Consider the following 26,066-nt stretch of genomic DNA (forward strand, 5'->3'; position numbering starts at 1 on the left):
TATTTTTTACTAAGCACAAAACTGATGATCAGAAATGCTAAGATGCAAATGAAAAAATACATTATATGTAAAGAACTTCTTACTTCTGCACCAAAAATCATGAATAACAAGTTGTTGGATGGCTTTCATTCTGGTGGACTGGTTTTCTCCTATGATCTACCCCGAGTCTCTGCCACCAATTTGTGGTCTTCATGTACACAAATCCCTCTGTTTTTCAGCACCTCACATCAGATGGGAATAATGACTGTTCTGCTAGTTTCATTAATCTGAAGTGAAGGTTTGGCGACAGGGACGATGCTGGATCCACCTGGGGAATTGTTACTACTTGGAGCTGTGCTGGTGGATACGATTTAATCGGGCGAGTCTGGGGGGAGCGTGCAGTGTGTTAACTTTTTCAAATTGTTGTCAGGCATTTGAGTGACATAGTCTTTGAGCCTCACAACCACCCAGGAACTAAGGAGGACAACTCTCGTTAGATGGGAGTTAGGTGACTATATGGTTAACCTCAATTCACACAGCTAGTTATGGACAGAGCCCAGAATACAATCTTCCCAACTCCTAATCCAGTGTTTTTAATTTATCGCTGTTGGTTTTTCCCATTGACAAGACTGTGTAGTCCAGCGGTTAGCAAGGGTGGGGCCACGTCAACCGAGAGTAGTCAATGTGACAAAAGCGCAAACGTCCTGCACTGCTGGATTGGAGACAGCAGCACTCTCCCTGACCGGCAGCGTGGAGCCTATGGAGTCGGACCACATACCTTGATTTCCGGGAGCTGCATCACTTCTGGGAAGACTTCAATGCAATTAGAATGAGCGATCACGGTGTGCACGTGCCTACAGTTCATGATGGTGGTCGGGATGGCTTTCAGTTTATTCCCGCTGATGTCAATTTCTTCAAGTTCCTCCAGTTTTGCCATTTTACTAAAAAAGAAAACCCAAGGGGGAGTGGGTCATAAAATAATCATATGGCAATAAAAAAATATAATATATAACGAGAATAAAAAGGGAATTTACACTGAGTCTAAAGATTCACTTGTATAATGTAACACTGTAACACAGTTAACTATACTGGAATAAAAAAAAAAGATTCACTTTGTAATCATCATTTTAACAAACGAGATCCAGGGCACCTGGGTGGCTTGATCAGTTAAACATCTGGCTCTTGATTTTGACTCAGGCCATGATCTCATGGTTATGAGATCGAGCCCCATATCGGGCTCTGTGCTGACAGCACGGAGCCTGCTTGGGGTTCTCTTTCCCTCTCTCTCTCTGCCCCTTCCCTGCTTGTTCTCTCTCCCTTAAAAAAAAAAAAAAAAAGAAAAGAAAGAAAGAGAAAAAGAAAAAAGGTAAAAAAAGTAAAAGACCATTTTCACTACTGCTTTTGAGTATCAACGTATTTTCACACCTCCTTTCCTATTACTAAAAACTTTTAACTTCAATGGTTCAAATTAGCAAAAAAAGAAAAATGGATGTCCCTTTCTACTTAAAACTCCTTGTGTGAATTCGGTTATCCTGGCAACAATCACTTCGCTATGTAGCTTAGTCTGAATACCATTAAAAATCCTACTCAAGTGAGTAAGTTAGCATTAATACACCAAAAGTGCTCTAAAAAAGCTCAGTTTGAGACAATGTCTTCTTTCTTTGTATTGGCTCTGAAAGGTCAAGGGATGCAGAGGAGCCCAGGGCGTTTGCTCATATGAAGACATGCTTTCTTCAAACCCAATGCCCTGGATTCCTGTGACATCATTCGTGATGACAAGGCTGTGGGAATACCATCTGGACCATCTCTGGACCTGGCAGGGCCCAAAGTCAAACCAACTCCTCTCCCCTCCTGCTAACCATCCACCAAGGAGGACTCTTGCTAACCTCATCTTCATAACATATCCTAATATACTGAACACTTTTGTTTAAGAATGTCTTTTTACTATGGGGCGCCTGGGTGGCTCAGTGGCTAGGTGTCCAAGTCCTGATTTCAGCTCAAGTATGACCTTGAAGTTTAGAAGATCAGGCCCTACATTGGGCTCTGTGCTGACAGAGCAAAGCCCACTTGGGATTCTCTGTCTCCTATCTATCTGCCCCTCCCCCACCTCCCTCAAAATATATAAACATAAAAAAAAATTTAAAAGGATGTCTTTTAGTTTTCAATCTTACTCTATAGTTGATCTTAGTAATATTAAACAATAATCATAGGAACCAAGTAAAATTTCAGTTAGGTTTCTTGCCTTTTCTGCAAATTTGTAGGGAAAAAACTGTGTACCTCTATAATCCTATCATGGCCTCTACCACTCCTTTGGCCCTTTTTCTAATACTGGTGACGCTGGGCTCCAAAAACACAGGATTTCCAGTAAGTATAACTCAAACTTTGAATCATTTAGCTTATAATTGTTGATATCTCCTCTGTTTGCTATGGTTTCATTTGTCATTATAAGCCCTCAAAAAATTTAGCAAGAAATCCTTTTATTTACTTCTCTTTCTGTCATCTCTCAAATATGAAATTTATCATATTTGCTCATCTTGAAAATGAATATATGCCAAAGATACAGTAAGAACTTAGTTTTCATCTTAGGACATCAGGTCCTAAACAGGCATCGGGAGAGGCTACATGCAACACTAGGAATGCAGACTCTGATGGGATTGAGCTCCGACTGCCTGAATCTGTGAGACTATAACTTGAATATGCTGCCATCGTGTTCGGAAAGAAATACGGAGAAATCACTGAGTGATGGGGCATGGACATGACTGAAAGTACAGAAATCAGGGTCAAGAAGAAGAAGTTAAAGAAGTTTCCATCCCTCCACACACAAGAAGGTGACCAAAGGCCTAGACTGAGGGAGCAGGTTCTTTAATTCAGAAACTATTTGTTGAGTGTCTGCCCCAGACCAGATCCCATATGTACATGGGGCTGAAGGAGGCAAATCACAGTCCTGACTCTTAAGGAACTAGGGGCCTTTAGGGGGCACACGTGCTATATCACAATCCCTAGGGAGACAGAAGTTGTAGCAAAATGCATTTTTATGAGGTACATAAAAAATTCTCTTAGGGTGATTGCAACTGACGGGTCACTGGGTGCTACTATCAAAATTTGAGTTAATGGGTATTTCTCCTTCAGGGCTTATTCACCTCTCAAACAGGACGAGGAGTCCTTTCAGAGATACTATTAGTAGGTGAGTACCATGTTTTCTTCCAAAAATATCATCTCATTCCACAGTAAAATGCTATGCACACAGTAAAAGTACAGAGAAGTACATAGAAGAAAAAAGGTTTAATCATTAACATCAATGAGTGGGAAAAAAAGAGAAATGAAAATATACAACAAAAAGCCAGAGCAATACTCCACTCCATGCATGCTTGGCCCTCCTCACTTCGTCCGGCTTCAACAGGCTCGCAGCCCCGCCGGCCGCGGAGAGAAGCCACCATCTCCTGCTCTGCCCGGCGCTCAGCAGGACTCCAGGGGGTGAGCACTGGCCTCCCCGATGGGCTGTGTGCGCTCCGGGTCCTGCCTTGTCAGAGGGACACGTGCCAGTGACCCGCCCACGGAGCACACCCTTCAGGGCAGGCTGGGTGTGCAGATTCACTCCAAGTTAGACACTGTGCCACGGCTCCCCAGAATTACAAGTTCAGATTACAAGAGAATTAAAAATGGAATATTCTGAGAGCCATACATTATTGGGAATGTGACATGGTGTCTCTGGTCACCTAGGTCACTGCTGCTTTTTATACCACAGCACAAATACAAAAACTGGTAGCTGGTTAAGAACCGTCAGGCTCCTGGTTTATGTTCTAATTCCCACACACCATATTAGGTTAATTAAAAATGATAATAATTGGTTAAAAAGAACCAAAAGGAAAAACATGCCCATGAAGTAACAATACCTTACTTCAAAATCCTAAGAACGCTGTAGTGATGGGGCCCGGGGACGCATTCCTACGAGGAAAAGCTACACATCTCTCTAGGGAAACGGTAGTCACAGCTTGTATGAAAGACAGCCGTGGACAAGAGTCAGGGGGAACAGGGTTCACTGTATCTGGGAAACAAACTTAGCCTTTGCCTTTCCACCTGTGACTCCATTTTCAGAAATGCAGTGGAGAACATCGCTTTGTGACCTTGTGTTACCTTGCTGGAAAACTCTGAAGTCGGTTATAGGCCATGTGAAGGATCTTCAGATGGGGGTGTCCTGTTAGCAAGGGCACACATTTGTCTGTGAGGCTGTTATTTGTCAGATACAACTCTTGCAGGATGCTGTTCGTCTCTTCCGAGAGAGTGGCCGGCGGAAGGGTTTCCAGTTTGTTGGCAGACGCATTCAGGAATCTCAGGCTACAATGACAAAATGTGACAAAATCCCACTGATAAGCCAGAGCTCTAGTCCAGAATCTTCAACAAATCTGGAATTTTCCTGATACCTGGCATTGTTCTAAACTGGGTTTAGAAACATGAATTTAAAAGCAAGCCGTGGCTTTCCTAGCCTGCCTATGGATACATCGCCCCTCTCTCTAAGATGAACACAGTAACTATCTATACATGTTAGACACAAAAAGATAAAATCAATGTTTATGGAAGCGCACAGGTGAGAGGAAGGGATTCATTTTACAGCTGGTAGGGAGTGGAAGGTGAAGTGATAGACGGAAGTCAATATTCTGTCTTTAGGAACAGAAAAACAACTGCCTATTTAAAAAAAAAAAAAGAGCCCTTAGGGTAACAGGACAACCAGATACGAGGTAGGTCACAATACAACTAAATCACACAGCAACCAAGTCCTGTTCGGTGTGATGTCCAAACCACAAGCGCTGACAGGAGTTCCCGACTGCGGGAGACACTCTGCATCCAAACACTGGCTGCCGGACAGCCGAGAGAGGGGACAGCCGCGAGAAGGGACAGCCCCCAGTGCGCACGCCAGCAGGAGGGGAGGGCACCGGTGAATGGGACACGGGCTGAAAGGCGCCGATACCACAGGACATGCTGTGTGCGTCTGTAATCGTCAAACGGAAAGTCAGACAAAACTAACATCAGGGAAGGGAAGTAGTATCTGGGAGACAGCTTCCTAATTTTTCTTTAAAAATTTTCTTTAATGTTGGGGCACCTGGGTGGCTCGGTTGGTTAGGCATCGGACTTTGGCTTAGGTCATGATCTTCCAGTTTGTGAGTTTGAGCCCCGTGTTTGAAGTAATTATGTTTATTTATGTTTGAGAAAGAGAGAAAGACAGAGCACGAGCAGGAGACACAGAATCTGAAGTAGGCTCCAGGCTCTGAGCTGTCAGCTCAGAGCCCGACATGGGGCTTGAACTCCTAAACCACAAGATCATGACCTGAGCTGAAAACCAATGCTTAATGGACTGAGCCACCCAGGTGCCCCAGGGCTTCTAAGTTTTTCTAATATGACAATGTTTTGGTTCCTAATCTGGGTGCTGGTTACACAAATGTATTGGCTCCTTTCTGTATTTATACTACACTTCAATAAAACTTACATTAAAATAAACAAGGTTATATGCCACCACTTATCCAGATGACAATGTGAAAATGGCTACAAGATGAAGAATGGGTTTACACCTTAGCTAACCAAAACGATGCCATCCTTCCGTAGTGATTGCAAAACACGGAAAACCATAAAATGCAAAGCTGGAGAAGTGACACAGAAGCCTTGCTGTGATCAGGTTCCACATCCCTGGGGAGAGAAGGGAAGGACCGAGGAGGGCCTGTGCCCGGCTCCTGAGTCAGGCAGGCGGCCCTCCAGCCCACAGTGGACATACGCGGTGCGCCCCATTGTGAAGCGGCGCCTGGAACGTGGCGAGTGTTCAGCCCATCGGGCTCTCCCCTGTGGTTACCAAGGTCAAAGCTGCCTCGCCTCCCCACCTGGAAGAGCCTGTTAATGAACCACCTTTCTCTTGTTTCAAAAACCACCTGGGTTTGAAATTTTCAGCATCCAATTCAGGACTATTCTGCCATATGTTAAGAAAAAAAGAATAAACTCTTCCTTAAAAACAAAAATGGAATGTGAGGTATAGCTGTTTTTAATTCCTGGACAAAAAGAAGGCTGTGTCTTCAGGAGTCTTCACTAGGACTGTCATGCCCCGCTCTCAACCCGCTAATACTCCCCAACTTGCAACCCCCCCCCCACACCCACTTACACACACTCTCCAACTCCACTACTTGCCTACGGAAAAGCAGCATCCCCAAAATAGAACATTTTCCATTAAAGAAACACGTATTCAGCTGACATTTAAAAAAAAAAAAAAGGAAGTCAGAAAGGGCTGTACAGACCGTAAATAGTCATGGGAAATTACAGTCGTGTGTGCCACACTGAAGAAAATAAAGGCCATTCATGCAGTTTCTGAAACTAGTTTTGAACTAGGAAGGAAAACAATTTCAGCACCCTAGTTCTTTAGAGTATTTTTATGAGTCTGTTTCGTTAGGTCCCATTTATATCGCCTGACTTAAATACCCTGCTAAGAATTTCTTCAGCAGAGAAGTAGGGAAAATGAAAATGTATTGCCCCAAAACATCATGGACTGGGGTTGGGTGGGAAATTACAGGACAATCTTATTAAAACATAATTCTTAGGAAATACATAGTTATGGACACAAAGAGAGCATTCACGAATGTTTGCGTATCTTCAGGCGAGAAAACAGAGGAACACTGCTTTGAAAGGAAAGAAGACGGACCAGTGAATGCCCACCTAGACAGCCGCCCCAGGGACTTCGGAAACCACTCGCAGCGCGTGAATGAGGAGACAGTGATTTCCGAAAAGACGCGCTCTCTCACCTTGTTAACGTTTGCTGTAGTGAAGGAGCTAAATACTCTTTTACGGGAAAGTAAGGGGGAAGAAAACCCCTCACATCCCACCTGTCCAGGAAATGAAACTACGTTGAAACTACACGGTCTGGTCCTGAAGGATTTGATTTGAACTGAAAGGGCCCAGTGAATCACCTTGTTAGTTAAGGGCCAGGGAGCAGACAACCAGGCTAAAAAGTTTTGATTAAATGGTCTCGGGAAAATTCAATTCAATGCCTACCCTCCTAGAAAAATTCCCAAAGCACTGAGTTTCAGCTTAACTCCAGATGACGTGATAGCCTCCTCAAGCTCCACCCATTAGAGATTTTGTGATGACTGTAGAAAACATGGTCTTGTGTGACAAGAGAGGTTTCATTCCTAGAATCCTCTTCGCTAGGCAGCCCTCTTCTGCTAGAGAGAGGAAAAGCAGTAACATAGGACTGCTTTTTATTCATTTGTAAGGTGCTATGCTAAGTCCACAGCTCTTTCCTATTTTCTATTTCATTTGATGCTCCCAGCATCCCAGAGATGGCCCCTCGTATTTCACAGAAGACACAAATTCAAGCTTGGAAAAGTCAGATTACTTGGCAATTGTTAAACAGTAATTAATGGCAGAGCCAGAAATAAAACCCAGACCTCATTAATCTTCAGAGTCCATGATTCCCTAAAATGTCTCTCCAAAATTCAATTGTTAAAATACAGTAATAAGAACAGATTTTCTTGAGGACATTTTCATAGGCCCGCCTCGTGGAAAATGCTGGAAGTCTAGCAGGCACCTGCCGGGCAGTGTGCTGATCATGTGCACACAGCACTTCAAGATAACTCAGACTCAAAAACTGTTCGTAGCAGAAAGTACAAAAGTTGTGCAGAAAAGTCATGTACAGCTTCTGCCCTGAAGCCTTTGGAAGGCTGCCCACAGCAGCAGGGAGGCAAGTCCGCTTCCTGCTCCTTGACCAGTTGTTCTGTTCTTCCCGGACACGTTCTGTCCATCTGCTCTGGCTCATCTAGGTTTTGTGTTCTGTTTTGTTTTTGTTTGTTTGCTTTTTAGTAATTTCCAGCACGCCCTACATTTTACAGCCAAATTCTGCCCCTGGAACAAAGCAGGGGATTTGGTACTGAAACAGATTCCGCTATTTGTAGGTGCACCCGGCCATCTGCACTTTAATAACGTTTTTGGAGATCAGGCCTGGGACTTGTATTCTATTAAAGATCCAAAAGGCAGAGTCTAAGTCCAGCAAAACTGTTCTACTTTTAGGCAGAGACTTGCTTTCTGGCCCCCAAATGTCCCAGGAAAGGACATTCCTTATGATCTGTCTGTACAACACAACATTTTTAACAATGTCATTGTCTTCAACAGGCTGGTAGCTCATAAAAGAAGGGCTTCAAACTTTCACAATAGTAACCAAGAGTACAAATGACATTTTACGTGACCGCCCCACACAGATGCAGCACACACGTGTGTAATTACAGGTTTCATGAAACAATCGCTATTTAATCTTACTTTATCCTGCAAGGACATTTTCTGTTCTACTTAATTTCTCAAAATGCTGGGAGAAACCCACTAAATTAATGTCCTACTCCACTCATCACTTTGAAAAACGAACCACAATTACTGTCTGGCGACACCACCTAACAGCACCAATTCCTAGTTGAGAAAAAGCCCATACGGTCTAACAGAACGATAGTTCTAAAGGATATAAAAATCTGCCTCACTTGGGCAGTAAAGACCATAGGGCTGCGAGGTGAAGGAACCAAAGGTACACCGATTAAAGAAGTGTTGAACAAGAACACGAAAAGAATTAGTTTTAAAAATTAACTACAATTAAATTAATTAACCATTAATTAATAGTGATGCAATCCTGCAACTCCATCCACAGACCTTATCCCAACCTCGTCCATTACCCCACGGCTGCCCTCCATCTGGTCCAGGACCCAAACCGGGGTCCCGCATTGCATCTTCTCATTGTGCTTCCTTAGCCTCCTGGAGTCAGTTTTTATTTGTCTTCAACAACTTTAACACTTTGAAAAGTACTAGACAATTATTTTGTAGAATGTCCTTCAATTTAGATTTGTTTGCATTTTTTGCAAAACTACAGAGTAGTGATGTTGTGCCCTCCTATCAGAAGGTACATGATTCTCAATTTCAGTGCCCAGATATACTTATTAAAGTCAGTCAGGGTGAGGCTTCAAAAATCTGTGGAATTAAAGATTCTGATGGTTGGCCACACCGGGTCAGCAGAACGGGCCAGGAATCTGGATGTTTCGTAAGTTCCTGGGTGTTCTGAAGACACACTCTAAGAAACACTGTAATTTTATTCTCAAAACACCAGAACTTCACAAGTCAGCTCTCTTCACTTAAACAAAATAGAGTAGGCAACTCAGCTCTTAGAAATGCCAGAAATATGTCATTGCCAAAAGGCACCAGTTGTCATGGTCAATTGATCACGCTCTCCAAATTCTCTGTTCCCGTTTAGTCCTGTTGATATTTACACACGTTCTGAGTCACTAAAACTTATGGTCTGTAATGTGACTAATACTCTGGGGGTATTTAATAATTACCATGTACTTCATTCGCACATACACTCTCCCCACTGCCCCCCTGAAAGTACCTTGTACTGCTCCAACCAGGGATAAACACAGACCCTAACGTCCACCCACTACAGGAATCCACAGCTGTCCTCTAAGGGGTCAGCCGCATTCAGGAGCAGTTCCCCTGTGGTCAAGCGAGCACGCAGGTGTGAGATGCATGGGGAGGTGGCATCACCAAGATTTCAGGAACAGAGGGTGGTGATCCCTCCTCCACCTGCTCTGCTGACCCAGGGGGACTAACTACCCCACTCTGCCCATTTGTTGATGAAAACCGATGATCTGAAACTCCCCTGCGGCCTTCCATCAAGGAGATCTTCAACTCTAAGCAAAAAGAGGTAAGAGGAGAGACCTTGGCCAATGGATAAGAATATTGCCAGTTCACCCCTCATCGCAAGACTCAAAGTCATAGCTTCTTGGCAACTTATGGCCCATCGCATCTCACATCTGTCTACAGTGTTCGAACTGCCAGTGAAAAGCAAGTAAAATAAATCTTAAAGATGAATACAGAGAATAAACTTATAAGCTAACAATGCCGGTTCAAGCCGTAAGAATTTAAATTAGTTTAAAGTTTTCATAGGAAGAGAAAGATACTACTTAAAGTCACCTAATTTAGGGGTGCCTGGATGGCTCAGTCGGTTAACCGTCTGACTTCGGCTCAGGTTCATGAGTTCCAGTCCCACATTGGGCTCTGTGCTGACAGCTCAGAGCCAGGAGGCTGCTTCAGATTCTGTGTCTCCATCTCTCTCTGCCCTTCCCCAGCTCACTCTCTCTCTATCTCAAAAATAAACATTAAAAAAAAATTACCTAATTTAAAGCAGATTCCCTTCTTTCATTTGGTTACTAGATACCCTCCTGCCACCAGGTAAAGAAGATTAACATACACCACTCTAAAGCTGTAATACTTCACAGACAATATCACGTAATTAAAACCATGACATTGATTTTAGCAGACAAGATTCAGAGCTAAAGAAAACCTCACCAGAAAGGGAGTCAAAGTTCAGTCTTTTGCTCTGTGTCCAATGACGCACATTTCTCTGACAGTTGCCTCATAGCTTCCAGGCACACGTACTATGTAGAGCACGAGCTAAACCAGGCCCTCGCCTCAGTTACATAACCCAACTCAGGACTGGCAACAGTAATTTATTACCAGGGAGCATCTTATATTTGCAGGATTTGTATTTTGGAGCAAACGGAAGAGGACTGGAGCAGTCTTGTTACTACCAAACGGTGTGGCACGGCAGCCTAGTGCTATTTTTCCACACCACGAGCTTACGTTCGCACTGACCATGTCAGTTCCCTCTCTTTCACCCTCAAAAGCCCACCTTTTATTATGCTTTACTGTGCAGTGATGTTAAAGTCTGCATTTGACTGTCAGCCCTTTGAGGGTAATGCCAACAGTAGTCACTTCCATGCCCCGCTACACCCAGCCGGTGACAAGTGTACCAGGTCAACACGACGTTGGCCTGGACCGTGTAAACGAGAAAAAGTCACAACCGAAGTCGCCTGCAAGAGGCCTGTCACAGCGATCCTCTTCTCAAAGACCCTCTCTCATAATCCGAAGTTGGTGTTTTCTGCGCTGACCTGGCCCTGCGGCTGCCAGTTCCCGGTTGCGCCCCCCCAGCTCGTCAAACCTAGAACGCGCTATCTCCACATTTTCCTGCGTGCGAATTACGTCTCAGTAAAAAATACAATTTTACAAACATCTAGACAGACAAAACTTCTGTTATTTAGGTTTTGGGAAGGGGAAGAAGTATTAGCCCTTTAAGAAGTGGAATAAAGTTCAGTGAAAATCATTCTAAGATGTTCTGTGTTTCTTGTCTTCCAACAAGTAAAGTAACACAAGAACATCGTTCAAAAAAAAAAAAAAAAAAAAAGCACGCATTGGCTTCATACGATCCCTTTCATAAGCCTATCTGCCTGCGAGGACCAAAACTCTTAACTTTTCTTTGTGACTCAGAGTCATGACTAATACCACACTGTGCTGGAGAGGTGGCTATTATGGGTGGAAAACAAAGGCACTAAAATATGTCTTCTTGAAAAAGTTCATTTCAGCCTTTTTTGGTCATTTGCTTTTCTCTCATAAAATAAAGGAGGATGCTGGCTCCTTGTAACTTACCCGGCCTTTTACTCCAGGGCACTCCTGTGCCAGAAACACATCCCACACGGCCTGCCCTCCACCCAGGACGCAGAGGCTCGCTAACTCCCGGCAGCAGCTCTGTTTTCCAAACTGCAGCTGGCTCCGGAGAGACCCATCTATTCCGTCGGTGCGAATTCTGCCCGAATGCCTCACTTACACTGTTAGCTCAGCCTATTCTCTCCGGGACAGCAATGTCCTCTTTCAATGGCTCCTAATTTTCCAGGTTGCATTCCTAGAAATACTCTAGTTCACACAATCCTTCCTCTTCCAAACTACGGATTCCATTTGGGACCCGTCCAGAATAAGCAACGTGGGGAAGCCTAGATTCAGAGCGAGCCGCACAGGATCACGAAGTCAACAGCGAGCAGAGTCAGCGACGGAAGAATCTAAGTTACAGATTTCCCACTCAGATCCTTCCCTGAACACGAAAACACAGTCTCCTTGACTACACTTGTGAGCTTCCATTCAGGGCGTGTTTGCAGATCTGCCCCAGCACCAAGGAGATTCAATGACTGCTCACTGACTGTTTCTAGGGAATTAAAAATACCCAGAACTGTCCTTTTAAAATCAAATCCTCAAAAACGAATAAAGACTATTATCTGTTGGTGAGTTCCGGCACTATCTATCTACTGTATTGCCATGAACTTATCAGACTTGGCCAGATCCAGAAATGATTTTATCTCACTCAAAGGCCCCTAAATCTGAATCCATCTATCTGTTTCTGTAGATTCAGTAGAGACACCCAGGAGAACAAGCAGAGTCTCATGATAAAGCCGCACCCAAGCTTTGCCTAGTTAGCCTTATGAAGGAGAACACAAGGTTACAACATACTTTAGAACTCCCCACAGGGAAAGAGATCAAATCCCACAGTGTTCATGACAACAAAGCCCACGTGTCTGCAGCCGCCCACATGATGTGCATTGTACACTTGACCCTTGAACAGCACAGGTTTGCACTAGATAGATCCACTTATACGTGGATTTTTAAACATACAATATGCTACAGTACATGTATTTTCTGTTTCTGATGATTTTAATACCTCTTTTCTCTAGTTTACTTTATCATAAGAATACAGTATATAACATATAACGTATAAAATGTTTGCTAACTGATTATTTATATTATTGGTCAGGCTTCTGGTCAACAGGTTATTAGTGGTTAAGTTTTTGGGGGGGTCAAAAGTTACCCACCGATTGAAAAACATTTTTTTAATATTTCTTTTTGAAAGAGAGAGTGTGCAAGTGGGGGTGGGGGGCAAAGAGAGAGGGAGACATAGAATCTGAAGCAGGCTCCAGGCTCTGAGCAGGGCTCAAACCCATGAACTGAGAGGTCATGATGTGAGCCAATGTTGGACAGTCAAACAACTGAGCCATCCAGGCATCCTCACACACAGATTTTTGACTGTGGGGGGTAGGCGCCCCAACAGCCAGGTTGTTCAAGGGTCAACTGTACTTTGATATGAATGTAAAAGTAAGAATAATTCTTTAAATGATCTCGAAACACTGCTCTGTCAGGGGAATGATATAGCCCTGGTCAGTTACAATTTAACAATCCTGTTTTCTCACAATTCCATTATTTCTCTATAACTATCCCAGTAGGAATTCATTATAACTTAAATTAGGTACAAGGAAAAAATGTTTTTAAAAATGAGGATAAAAGAACACAAGGAAAAGGAAAGGAGAACTAAAAATGTTCTCTGTCCTGAGCTGGGGGGTAGCTAGAGTAGCAAATGCACATGTGAAAGCTCACTGAGCAGGACGCTGAAGGGGTGTACGTTTTTCCCACTATAAGCTATATCTTGATTAAGAAGGTTTTTTTAAGGGGTGCCTGGGTAGCTCAATTGGGTAAGCACCCAACTTTGGCTTAGGTTATGATCTCATGGTTCATGAGCTAGAGCCCTGCATTGGGCTCTGTGCTGACATTTCAGAGCCTGGAGCCTGCTTCAGATTCTGTCTCCCTTTCTCTGCCCCTCTCCTGGTTGTACTGTTTGTCTGTCTCTCTCCCTCTCTCTCAAAAAAATAAACATTTTAAAAAAGTTTTTTTTAAGGATATGGAGAGAGGAAAAATAAAAATCCACAGGTAAAGGTAGTATTTAAAATTCCTTAAGTTTTCTTTTGTTCATTAAATGGATATTTCTTCAGCACCCTGTCTTACTTCAGGCATGCCGCAAGATGCTGAGGCTGACACTGTAACTGAGATACGGTCACTGGACACAGCGCCCATCATCTAATAGTGGGGACAGACAAGTAAACAGGAAATCAGAACATAGTGTGTGGCGAGGAGTAGGCCAGGAGCAAGCGCAGGGAGCTTGTACACGTGGTCAGGTATCTACGTCACCTTAGGAGAACCAGAGTCCTTCTTGCCTGTGAAAAAATCTCACATGTTGAAACATATCTCCAATGTTTAAGGCAGAAAGACCCACCATTATTTTTTTTAAAAGAACCACAAAATGAAACTTAACTTTTTGTCTTTCTCATGAGGTCTACTAAAAGTTCAATCCTTTGTATCATCTCTACAGTTACGGTCACTCACTAAAAATAAACATTAGCAGAGGTCACAGTGTGCAGGCCGTCAGGCTGGGAGCATTTTAGAGCACTGCACAAGGGCTCCGAGGCAAACAAGAGTCTCCACAGTTAAGTGAACACTCAGTTAACTCAGAGCTGTCTTTAGGGAGAGTGCTGCGTGCGGCCACTCTCACTTAATGTGAACCCCTCCTCAATCAAAACAACTTCTTTAACTACTTAGTGACTCAAGCTGTCCAGAAAATGTCTGTTCATAAGGAAATAATTTAAATGCAAGGGGAAAACCATGGTAAAGGATAGAAAACAACAACGAGAACCCAGCAAACCCTAGGAAAACAAGGTCTGTCACCCAGAGTCACAAAGACGTGAAAGCAAGACCAGAGAACCCTCAGATAACCCAGCTAAGACTGGCGCAGCCTGCACACGTCTGACCAGTAGCAGACCCATCCTTGTGTTAGAGCTACACCCCGACGTGTGTGTGCACAACTCCATGCTCTTCCCTCCGGAAAGCAGTCAAATTAGTGAAGAACCTACAGGTTCTTGTCCTGACTCCACACCCTACTAAACGGACACATGGCTGGCAGCACCACGGTCTTCGTAAATCTCGAACAGATGAGCAGAAAACCCACACGAGCGGCCTCCTACCGCGTAAGACGGGCCTGCTGGCGAGGGGGCATCTGCGACTCCGGTAAACGGTGGGGACTAACGGGCTGCATTACCTGTCGGCCTTTATCAGAAGGTTCGGTGGCAGCTCCAGGAGCTGGTTGTGCTGAATGTCCAGGACCTCCACCGAGGTCCTTTCCAGCCTCTCGGGGAGCCTCGTCAGCTCATTGTGTCCTGCCAGCAGCTTCCGGAGACCGCCGTTGCAAAATAAGCTGCGCAAAAGGGGACACAGACAGAAGGAAACGTAAGTAGAGCTAATTTGGGATAAAGAATAAAAAAGGAACAGGATTCAAAGACTTAATATGAGCTCTCCGAAGAAACATAAATTCATTCAGAGCAACTGCAAATTCATATGAACATAAGCTCAAACTTGGAGCTCTTATATTTCAGTGCTTTCCATATTGCATAGATAAATAAATAAGTAAATAAATAAATGAGAAAACCTATGAGCAGGAATATTTCACAAAGAAGCTCTACTTAGTGAAAGGGAAGAAACAAGCTTCATCGGAGATACTGAGGAACAGTCTACGCCTGATGGACTCACAAGGCGAGCAGTAAGAGGCTGCAGGCTTCCCAAGGTAGGGCTTGCGTCTCGGATTGCCTGGAACACGGGTGTTTTACCCACAACAGATTCTGAATAAATACAGTCGGTCAATTTTTAACTATAGTATCCACATTAAATAAGGATTCTTCAATCCAATGAAACTTTTACAAATGCCAATGGATAAAATGTTACATTTTTCGTTTGCGTTTCACAATCACTATTATTTCTCCTTTTCCTCCCTTCTCTTTGGTTTAATCCTAGGCCAAACAGAGACCCTCTCCTAAAGAGAAGAAAATGCACTTAATCCATTATTTTCTCTCGAGACTCAGAGAGCTGTTTGGAACCGTGGCTGTGTTTCCTCCACGGGTGATCAAAATGGAAACAAAGGATGAACACTTTTCAGTCAAGTATAAATCCGTTTTATGACCAGTTCAGACTTTTTCAACGGTTGTAGAGAACACAGAAGTGGGGGTGGGGGGCTGTGGAAAAGTGAAGTTATAATTTGCATCAGGGCGTCTGGAGTGGGAATCCATTTGCACGGCTGTCAAAGAGGGAGGCTGCCTCGTCTCCCGGCACTCTGCCCTCACACGCAGCGGCCGGAGCTGTTAACATCACTCCACATCACGGTGTAACTTTTCTCACTTTGAATATCAAAGCTGGATCCTTTGCTCACAAAGATGCAAGCAACCTGTCTCAATGCTGTGACAGCACAGGTCGCCAGGAAAGGTGTCTGACATGCCTGACTTTAAAGGCTTGGCTACCAGTGTGACAGGACGGGGTAGCCGGGTGGCCATTCAGTCACAGCCACCGTAGGGGAGGTCTCTGTCGCTCACCTCACACCAGCAACGCAGGACTTGGTTCACCAATCTTACGGTCTCTCTGGGCCTGGGGTACAGTTCAGGATTCCGAGGGTAGAATGTATTATTTATGATTTCTACACACACATACACACACACACACACACACACTTTACCCTTAAATAAATGAATGACTGAAAGACAGATGAGAAAACCTTTATCTTGATCTTTCCAGATAAAAAAGTAGATTTTATAACTACAGTACGAGTCTTAACTGCTAATTACTGGACTTAGCTAAGTTCTTTTGGATATTGTCTAAGCATTGTTTTCCTTTTAATACATCTCCACTTTTAAATATTAATTTTCTTCTGAAGTCCTTCACATACATGGCTTAGATAAACAAAGCTTGAATATCAAATTAACATCTAATGAATTGCTATCTTGCCTGAATATTAGATCAATGACAAAGCCGACTGAAAGTGCACAAGTAAACACCACAAATGGGAAAACAATACGTATTTTTGTCCCACATATTATGCGCGTGTGTGCACACGCGCGCGCGCACACACACACACACACACACTGTTTAGTTCCTTGACAATAGGACATTTAGAATTTGTTTTGAGTAAGTATCCGTTTAGATCTCTAAAGAGCATGACTAATGCAGATCCAATCAAAGATGAATTAAACTCTGGAGAAAACTGGATAAAATATCAGTTATCTTGTTTGTTTAATTGTTGGGTTTGTGCACAGAATGTCTCTGTTGGAGCCTACAGGGAAGCAGAGGCCTTAGATGCCAATGTGCTGTCTGTTGGACTGGGCAGGATGAAGTGGGAAGAGAACAGAGAAAATGGAAGAAAGGTAACTATGCAAGATTTTTCTAACAACCGTTTCCTCCGTTAGTAGTAGCCTATCATGATTATTGCTCCAGATCTCTTGTCTCTCACGTACACACACTGCTGTCCATGGGGCACATCACCAAAGTTCTCTTGATAATGGTGATGGGCTATAAAGGGTCACCTACACGCTCACAAAACACAAAACTCTAAAGCAGAAAGCATTTTCAAATAGAACTGATATTCAAGGTAGAACATACGGCCAAGGAACAAAGTAAAATTAACTGAGCTTTCCAGGGATTGAAATGTAACCTAGATTTCTTTTATGAGATCTACATTCTAACAGAGCTATCCAACAGAAATCTAATGCAAACCACAAATGTCATTTAAAATGTTCTAGTAGCGACATTAAAAAACGTGAAAATTAAATTCAGTCTTACACTTTATTTGACCCCGTATATCCAAAATATTATTTTGACATGTAACTAATACACAGTATTATTGAGATATTTTACATCTGGTGTATATTTTATATGTGAGCACTTCTCCGTTAGGACGAGCCACACTCTGAGTCTCAGTGGTCACATGTGACTCATGGATACCACAGTGGACAGCACAGATATATATCATATAAAAGATGACCAGCATTTCCACCATCACAGAAAATTCTCTAGGATAACACTTATTAATTCCATGGCTAGTCGCTAGCAATCAATACTACTGTGTACTAGAATTAATTAACCTGAAGGTAGGTATCTGTGGGCACTAGACATCATTACACAGCCACCTTACAAATCTTGCCATTAAAGTCAAAATTTATGAAATTTACATTAAGAGAAAAGAGAAGGAAAGAAAAGTCCTTGGACCTTTACTCCAAATTTCATACCAAGAAAAACAGAATCTAGTTTGCTCTGTCTAGGTTTAATGATCTAAGAATCTTTTTTTCCCAAGGTTATGTTTGAGGAAAACCAAAAAGTATTTGTGGGGAAGGCAGACATGTCAAATCAACAGACAGAAGGGGAAGATTCTGAAAGAACTGAGATTATAGAGGCAAAGCAATCGTATTGGTGGCTGAGTTTTCAAACCCTGCTTGTTTAAAAACTATCCCCTAAGCAAGGCCCCACGTGCCTCTGGAAAGCCTGGCTGATGCCTTACCCTACTGTCCACTGCATGAAGAAAGTTTGGGATTCAAAGACTACAAGAGGTAAAAGATATTAAAAATAAGGCTTTAAAACAAATTATTTTAGGAGTTCATAATAACAAGCTAAATGATTTAAAAACTGCTTATCTAATTTGAGATTCTCTCACTTGATCTGTAATACTCACCGTGCAGGAAGTTCGCATATTTGATTATGGCTAATATCCAAAACTTCCAGCTTTCGGCTTTCGCATACCCACTCAGGCACGTTTTCTAAGCAGTTCCTAAATATAAGAATACACATTTTTTTATTTGATTGTAATTTGGCCTAAAATATGGTTTGAAACTCTAAATAACTACATACAATAAATAAAATTTCAAACGACATACCAAAGTTAGTATTTATCAGAAGGACATGTATATTCACTTTATATTCACAAGATGAAGTGTGAAAAGGAACAGGAAAGAAAGAAAAAGTGGAAAAGAATATAGCTGCATTTCTAAAGTCTTAAGGAAAAAAAAGAGGTGTGTTTTTCAGTATTGTTATCCTAAAAATTGTATAAGCCCATATAAATTTAGCGAGATGTTTTACATTGGAACAAATGAACAAGCAAATATACACATTCTCCCAATTAAGACAAATGGCATAAGATAGTTTTATTTTCCAATTTTAATTACTCTTAACATTTTAAAAATGTTTCTCTACTCTCGTAGGCATCATGAGACCACAGATAAAAGGAAAGAAATGACAGCAGTGAAAAAGTACACTGACTCTTAAAAGTCAGAATTATTATTGGAAAATATTAACTAGGCATTAGATGGTAATCATAATTACCAGAAATGAGTGAACTAAACTAATGCTGACTTTATTATTAAATGAACTGATCACTTCTTAGACAAATCTATTACAATGAGCACCTTCCTAGTCATGGATGATTAGCCTTTTTTCTTTTTTCTAAATATGTGAAATGACCAGGCACAAAGAATGTAAAATGCTATATGTACATTATGAGCAGATGAACAATTCCATGAAAATATGATGCTTGGGACGGGACTGTTTAGAGCAAAAGTGAGAACAGTGTGATATTAAAGGTGGTGTTGGCCTTGTGTGTGATTTAAAAACCATGCTCTTTAATTTTGCTAGAATACTACCTTTTCAATTAAAATAGAGAACAGGTGGCATTATTTTTTTGCTCAGTGTCTGTATAGGCACACATGGTTCTGGCTTTAAAGGCCAGAAGATTGACACAATTTTTTAATTTTATTATAGTGAACCCCTAAAACACCTTCCTGAGATAGGAGAGTGACAGTTCCTCTCACAGTAAAGAACCTGGTTAGACAGCAATAAAACTCACAGAAGCTATAAACATAACCAGGAACTCTGAACTGGGGACGCAGCAAACACCAGGCTGGAGAACAGCCCAGGTCCTGTACCTGGCATAGATACTTCAGAGGAGGAGGTGAAGTTCTCAGAGTTATGTCAGGGGAGTCAGGTTTTCTAAGAGGCAGTCCTATAGCTGGAGAGGCGAATGAGGCAGAGCGTGTTACAGTGAAGATTCTGGACATGAGAGTTAAAGAGCAAGATGAATAGCATAACTGGCAGAATTCACGGAAAAGCAAGATAGGGTTTCCAGTTCAGTCTCACTTAGGAGTTTTAATGGGAACCATTTGCTAATTACATCCTGTAAACAAAAGGTCTTGCAATATATCTGGCTCAAGATATTTATATACACAAATGTATGCAAACTGCACTCCAGTACCATTTTTAAAGGTTGAAGATAATGCGGCATTCAAGATTGATAGAAAAAAATAATGTTTTAATCATGTAATGATCTGACTAAAAGGTTTATTAAACAAAACTGACATAAATTTAGTAGAAAATGCACGTAGCAATACTCATAAAGTATTTTATAATTACAAATTTATGACAAAATTGTAATAATTCTGACAGTTTCTTACATACTTCTAACTGGGAACCTTATTAAAATAACTAGGTTGAAAAGCAAATTCTGCACCGGTGTCACCAATTACCTGGGGGTTATATTGGATTTTATACACTAAAATGAATTAAAGGTTGTTGAGTGGGCCACCAACTCCCATGTACCATGGCTCTTCAGAAAAATTTGCTTTTCTCTTTTTTTTAAATGTTTATTTTGAGACACACACACACACACACACACACACACACACACACACACACACGGAGTATGAGCAGGGGAGGGACAGAGAGAGAGGGAGACACAGAATCCAGAGAAAGCTACAGCTCTGAACTTTCAGCACAGAGCCCAACACGAGGTTGAACTCATGAACTATAAGATCATGACCTGAGCTGAAGTCGGATGCTTAACCGACTGAAACACCCAGGCCCCTCTATTCAGAAAATTTTGGATATTTCCTTTGGAGTCACGTTAAAATTAAATTTCAGTTTTAGTGTGTTAAGATTCTTAAAGTCTAATTTGTATAAATACATGTTTTATGCCTTCTACTATAATATTTGTGAGAAGTGGAGTAAACATGACACATTGTAGCAGTGTATTTGTATAAAGGGTAAGATGGTCACAGGTCATTTGCCTGTTTGCAAATGAGCTAAGTAAGTAGGCTGGAGGGAAATCCTACCATGGTAGGCTTAGTTGCTATTTCTAAGGGTTTTTAGCAAGAAGATGCACGTACAAAATAACAGAGAGAAGGGAAAAAAAGCAAAGAGATACAGCACAATATTTTTTTAATGAAATTAACATCATTTCAGAGAAAGACAGAGGACATGGTTAATATGATTAAAGAACATCTAGACTAGACCTTCCAGCCATAGACCCTCAACTCACTAATCTTTCAGGTCCAAACATGGTGGTCAAATTGGGTCCACGGGGACATAATACCTTGATTCTTCAATTTTTAAGTTTAGTACACAAATAGTATTTTAACTGACAGATATTTACATACATTTTCCAGAAGGTAAGTAAAAACTATTGAATTTAATTTGTAATATTTACAATAAAAAAATATAAAAGGTTTTTAGGCATTAGCTCAGATAGGATCATCTAAAGACCTTTCAAGCAGACTCTAGAGTGCTCGAGGACTTGACTTCTTACCTTGAAACGTCCATGTAGGACAGATAATTTGGAACTGGGTAAACATCCAGTTGTACAAGTTCTAGGAGGCAGGAAGAAAACACAAAGACATTACCATTCAAGTCGCACAGAGGCTCTTTTTGTATGCAGAACATCATTACTGCGACTTATTCTCCACTGTTTACATTAGGAAGTAGAATACATCCATTTGTTAAACTTGGAAAGTATAGGAAAGTGCAGAGAACTTCCAATTTAATCACAAGATCTTATTCAGAGACTGAAATAAACCACTCATTCTATTTTCCTACCTTTCCCCTAGTCACTTACTGTGGTTCTCCTCTTCTTATGTATGCTGAATGTTTACCTGGAAGATTAACTTTTAACATTGAGATCTTCTTCCAGAAAACCAAATGCATCTGGCTTCTGTCTTTTTCGCTCTACTGAAACAGTGCTCTAAGGGTCACAAATGACCTCCTCTTCTCATATCTGAAAAGCTGTCCTCAAAACCGTATGAAATGTGATACTACCATCTACCTAGGGCTTTGTTTCTCAGACAGAGTAGTTTCTAGATGTCCTTCTGCTTCTCCAAACACTTACCATGTAGTTCACAAGTTCGGCGCCTGTCTGACACCAGCTGTGAGGGCTTTCTAAGTCTGCTGTGGGTGCCAGCTCCCTTCTCTTCCCCAGTTACCTTACTTCCACAGTTGCAGGAAACACCTCTAAACAGATGAGTCTCAAATCAACATCTGTAGTCTTGACTGCAAGTTCCCATTTGCTCCCAGGAAATCCACTCCACGGACAGAGATCAGCGGGGTGGTGAGGACTCCACTCCTTTCCCACAAATACACGCTGGACTCGACTCTAATGGGAACAGTCTTACAGCATCCCGTCCATCACATGTCCCTTCACTTAAGAGTCTCCATGGGTTCTCTATCACTTACTGCACTAGCTTCAAAGCCATGATCCCGTAATTACTTCATACCATTTTCTAGCAGGCACTAGGAGCTCAGAATTCCGTCTTCTCCAATCTGCCCGACAGACCACTTTCAGATTCCTTCTTCTTCCACACCCACTTTGTGCCTCCTGGCCATCCAAATCCTATAACCATTCAGTGAGAGAGACCTATCTGCTGTTTGAGGCTTAGCTGGTTTTTTCCAGTGAGATGACAATAATGAACTCATTTCGAAAATACAATCCCCTATCCTTTAGAACTCCTGCAGGACACAAACAGGAGCTTGATACACACTGTTCAGCTTGCAGTCCTAAATACTAGTTTTCACTCAGCTTTCTGATTCCAGGGAATCAGCCCTCCAGTTAGCAAACACCCATGTCCATATGATCTTTCCTTCTTTTAGAAATGTCACGGTTTCTAGATTCTGAAGAAGATCTCATTAAATGAGCAAGACTCTCATGCTGTCCCTGTAGAGACATAATTCAGGTCTCTCTTAGGATTAGCTCCTTTGTTAGTGAAGCATGAAATCTGAGACCCTGAATAGAGTCCAGAATGGACCTTCCTTTCCATTCTCACTCTCCAGCATTAAATCATGGTTCCAGATTTGCTATCCTAATAAGGTAGTCCAAGAAATAGTTTATTAAGTCCCTTTAAGCAGAGGAGCCAAATCAAGAGTGGGAGTAACTTCCCTAAAAACCACAATAGAGAAAAACAAGTTGGAAACTAAAAAATCTTCTGTTTTTATTCCTTTAAGTACCATATCAGCATTCTGCTTTTATTATTTTTATCTCAGCAAAATTTGACACTTATTTTATTAAATGAGCAGAGTAAAATCAAAGTGAGGCATCATCACATCAAAATGATGATGGTGCTGAGTAAATTCTTGGAACCAAGAGAGAAACTTCGATGTGGTGTATGTTACATACCATTAGAAGAGGCATAGAGTGCTTTTAGGAAGTAGCCACAGACGTTTAATGTCACCAGCTGATTCCTTTCACAGTGCAAAACTTCAATGTTGTTGAAAATCATAGCATCGAGGTCCCCGAGCTTATTGTCTCGCAGATCAAGCTGAGTGACGTGCTGGAGAAAGTCCACTTCATCTGCTATTAGCCTCCTAATTATGTTCAGTCTTGAGGAGAAAGGACACAAACAGAGACTATAATTAACTGCAATGCTATAACTAAATAGCCACACCCTGATACGGTGAGGTGAGGAGAAGGCTTCCAAGCCTTACTATATTCTAGTCTTCCATCATTTCTTTAATCTCTGCATCTGCACTTCCTTAACTGGCTAGATTCTTTGGCTATTTTTAGCTACAACTCCAAGAAGGTCTAAATCTTGACAATATATTCTGAAACATACTTTGGACCACTTAGGTTGGACAAGAAGCACACACATCGATTTTACCTTAATTCACTGCCAGAGGGAAAAAATCCACTTAATCATTTATTTCCACAGAATCTGGTTGAAAGAACACAAAAGGCAGAACCCAGAACTACCCATTAGGCACGTTTCAACTACACTGAATATTTAAGGAAGGAAAAAGGATATGTGAGCAGGGAGATGAGCAGGATTTAAGGGAGAAGGCGGCGGGGGGGGGGGGGGGGGGGAAAGAATGGGAGCCACATATGCACCAGAGATAAAAATGCAAACATCTGGATTTCTGGCTGCCTTAGATCAAGGACTGATTACCAAAACGATCTCCATCATTAAAATATTGCTTGAAAGAGCAAAGCACAGAAAATACTGACATTTGGCATCTAGGATTCGCTGGGAAATTAGAAAACAAAGGACAATGAATGGGACCAATAGATCTAGGGCAGAGCAAGGCACAGGGAAAACCAGCAGAACCTCAGCCATGAGAACCAGTCAGCGGACAGACCGACTTTGTGGCGGATGGGCTGCCAAGATAAGGACACGGTACTGGGGACCAGGAATCAATAGAGCGAAGACACATTTCACTTCAAAAGGGAGAAAAAGAGATGAAAATCTCAATTCACAGTCTGCTAGGCAACCCCCAACTCCTTCACAGACAAACAAGAGCCCTGCACTTCTCATCACAAAAGCCAGCAAAGTGCTGAGATAATGTACTTGGGCTGCAATAGCATTACTATGACGGCTGGAGGGGCATCTGCGGGGCTCAGTTGGTTAAGCATCCGACTTCGGCTCAGGTCACGATATCAAGGTTTGTCAGTTCAAGCCCTGTGTCGTGGGTTCAAGCCCCACGTCAGGCTCTGTGCTGACAGCTTAGAGCCTAGAGCTTGTCTTCTGATTCTGTGTCTCCCTCTTTCTGACCCTCCCCTGCTCACTCACTCTCTCTCTCAAAAATAAATAAAACATTAAAAAAATTTTGTAAAAACATTAAAAAATATGATGGCTGGAGCTTAGGTAGAAGCTAAAGGTTCTTGGCTGTGACTTTCTGCCCTTTGAAAAAATAAAATAAAATTACAAAAACTGAATGATTACTAGTAATAGCATACATAAAGTCATGAAACACAAGGATGAGTGACAGCAAGAAGCAAGGATTGTCCATCTGTAAGCACAGCATATGGCCTCTTTAAATGTCCCCAACAGGATTTGTTTTCTGCTTCTTTTTTTTTTTTTTACTCCAGGTTGTAAGACTTAAAAACTGGCCTCAACCCAGCAATTTGCCTCTTTCCAAATGCTCAGTAGATTACTAGAATATGTACACAGAATAAAAAAAAAAAATCTCATTTTGGATACAACAGACTGTAGGAATTGAAAAAAAAACTGTCCCATGTTCTTCTTAGTTGACACTGTAACTTTCCTAATGTGGCATCATCATCTTCATCTGAAAGACCTCCCTCCTGTAATTTCACTCTATTAACAATAAAATAATTAACTGTTTGTGTAATAAGGAGGCAGAAGAAAATCTATAACAAGAGGGAAATGTTCACTTGAAATTGCCAAGTCTTATCAGGATGCAAATATCAAAAGTTTCAGGCTCACACAATAATACAATTATTTAGGATGAACTTTGAAGAGTCAAAATGTGATTAAAATTTCCTTTCAAAAATCTCCTCAGCTGGGGCACCTAAGGTGGCTCAGTTGATTAAATGTCCAACTTTGGGTCGGATCGTGATCTCGCAGTTTGTGGGTTCGAGCCCCAGGTTGGGCTCTTGGCTGACAGCTCAAAGCCTGGAGCCTGTCTTTGGATTCTGTCTCCCTCTCTCTCTGACTGTTCCCTGCTCACACACTCTCTCTCTTTCTCTCAAATATAAATAAAACATTAAAAAATTTTTTTAAATCCCCTCAGCTAACACAGCCATTTTATTTATTTCATAAACATTCACTGAGAATTACTTTGTGTAGATAGGCAGTGTGGAAGAGCATTATATTCTAGTTCCAGTTTGCTGTTCATTGTATATGACCTTGAACAAGTCACCGAATAACTCTGGCTAAGCCTAATTCTAATCTGTATAACGGGGATAACACCTTACTTGTCCTACAAGGCAGGTGGGAAATTTAAATGAATGTATATGCCCCATTTAAATGAATGTATTTGCAAACGGTGAAAGGTTTGGCAGTGATCAGGATGATGACGCATGGCTTTGTGTCAATAAGAGACGAATAAAGCAAGGTGTTTGTCAATAGATTTAGTACTTAGGGAGGAAAATCATACGCTTTAAAATACAAAGACTACAGGTGCGTGATGAGCACCACAAGTAATGTATGCATACAGAGAACGGCCAGAAAAGATGCAGCTGAGGCCGAGGCGCCTCATCTGACTCCCAAGGGGAGGCAGAATGGGACAGACGTTAATGGGCAAAGAAAAGCAGTGAATGAGTTAGGGCAGAGCGGCCTCTGAACTAAAGAGAAGAGGAGGGAGAGCTCCGCACAGGAGGGTAGGCAAGCAGGGTAAGCGAGAAACTACAGGAGGGGTTAGTCAATTAAAGTACCAACTAAGTGCTAACACTGGCCGACAAGGATAAAGCGGAGCAGGGCTGCTGGGTTACCTGTGAGGTGTGAGCTCTGTGCCAGATAGGTTTTTAAGCTCCTTTATTGTGAGAGAGAGAATGTGTGTGAGAGTGAGCA

At 42.0% G+C, this 26,066-nt stretch overlaps 1 protein-coding gene across 1 annotated transcript in view; it reads right to left on the reverse strand.

Moving 5' to 3' along the window:
• Positions 1–26,066, reverse strand: part of PHLPP1 (PH domain and leucine rich repeat protein phosphatase 1) — a 204,409-nt gene that overhangs the window by 25,160 nt on the left and 153,183 nt on the right. Inside the window, exons 8-13 of the mRNA XM_029921539.1 lie at positions 22,937–23,139; positions 21,080–21,140; positions 18,179–18,274; positions 14,732–14,887; positions 4,114–4,314; positions 758–920 (exon numbers count right to left, since the gene is read on the reverse strand). Coding sequence (XP_029777399.1) covers positions 758–920; positions 4,114–4,314; positions 14,732–14,887; positions 18,179–18,274; positions 21,080–21,140; positions 22,937–23,139 — 880 coding nt within the window. The remainder of the gene's footprint in view (positions 1–757; positions 921–4,113; positions 4,315–14,731; positions 14,888–18,178; positions 18,275–21,079; positions 21,141–22,936; positions 23,140–26,066) is intronic.

Source organism: Suricata suricatta, chromosome 14 (assembly GCF_006229205.1).
Source record: "Suricata suricatta isolate VVHF042 chromosome 14, meerkat_22Aug2017_6uvM2_HiC, whole genome shotgun sequence".
Taxonomy (NCBI): domain Eukaryota; kingdom Metazoa; phylum Chordata; class Mammalia; order Carnivora; family Herpestidae; genus Suricata; species Suricata suricatta.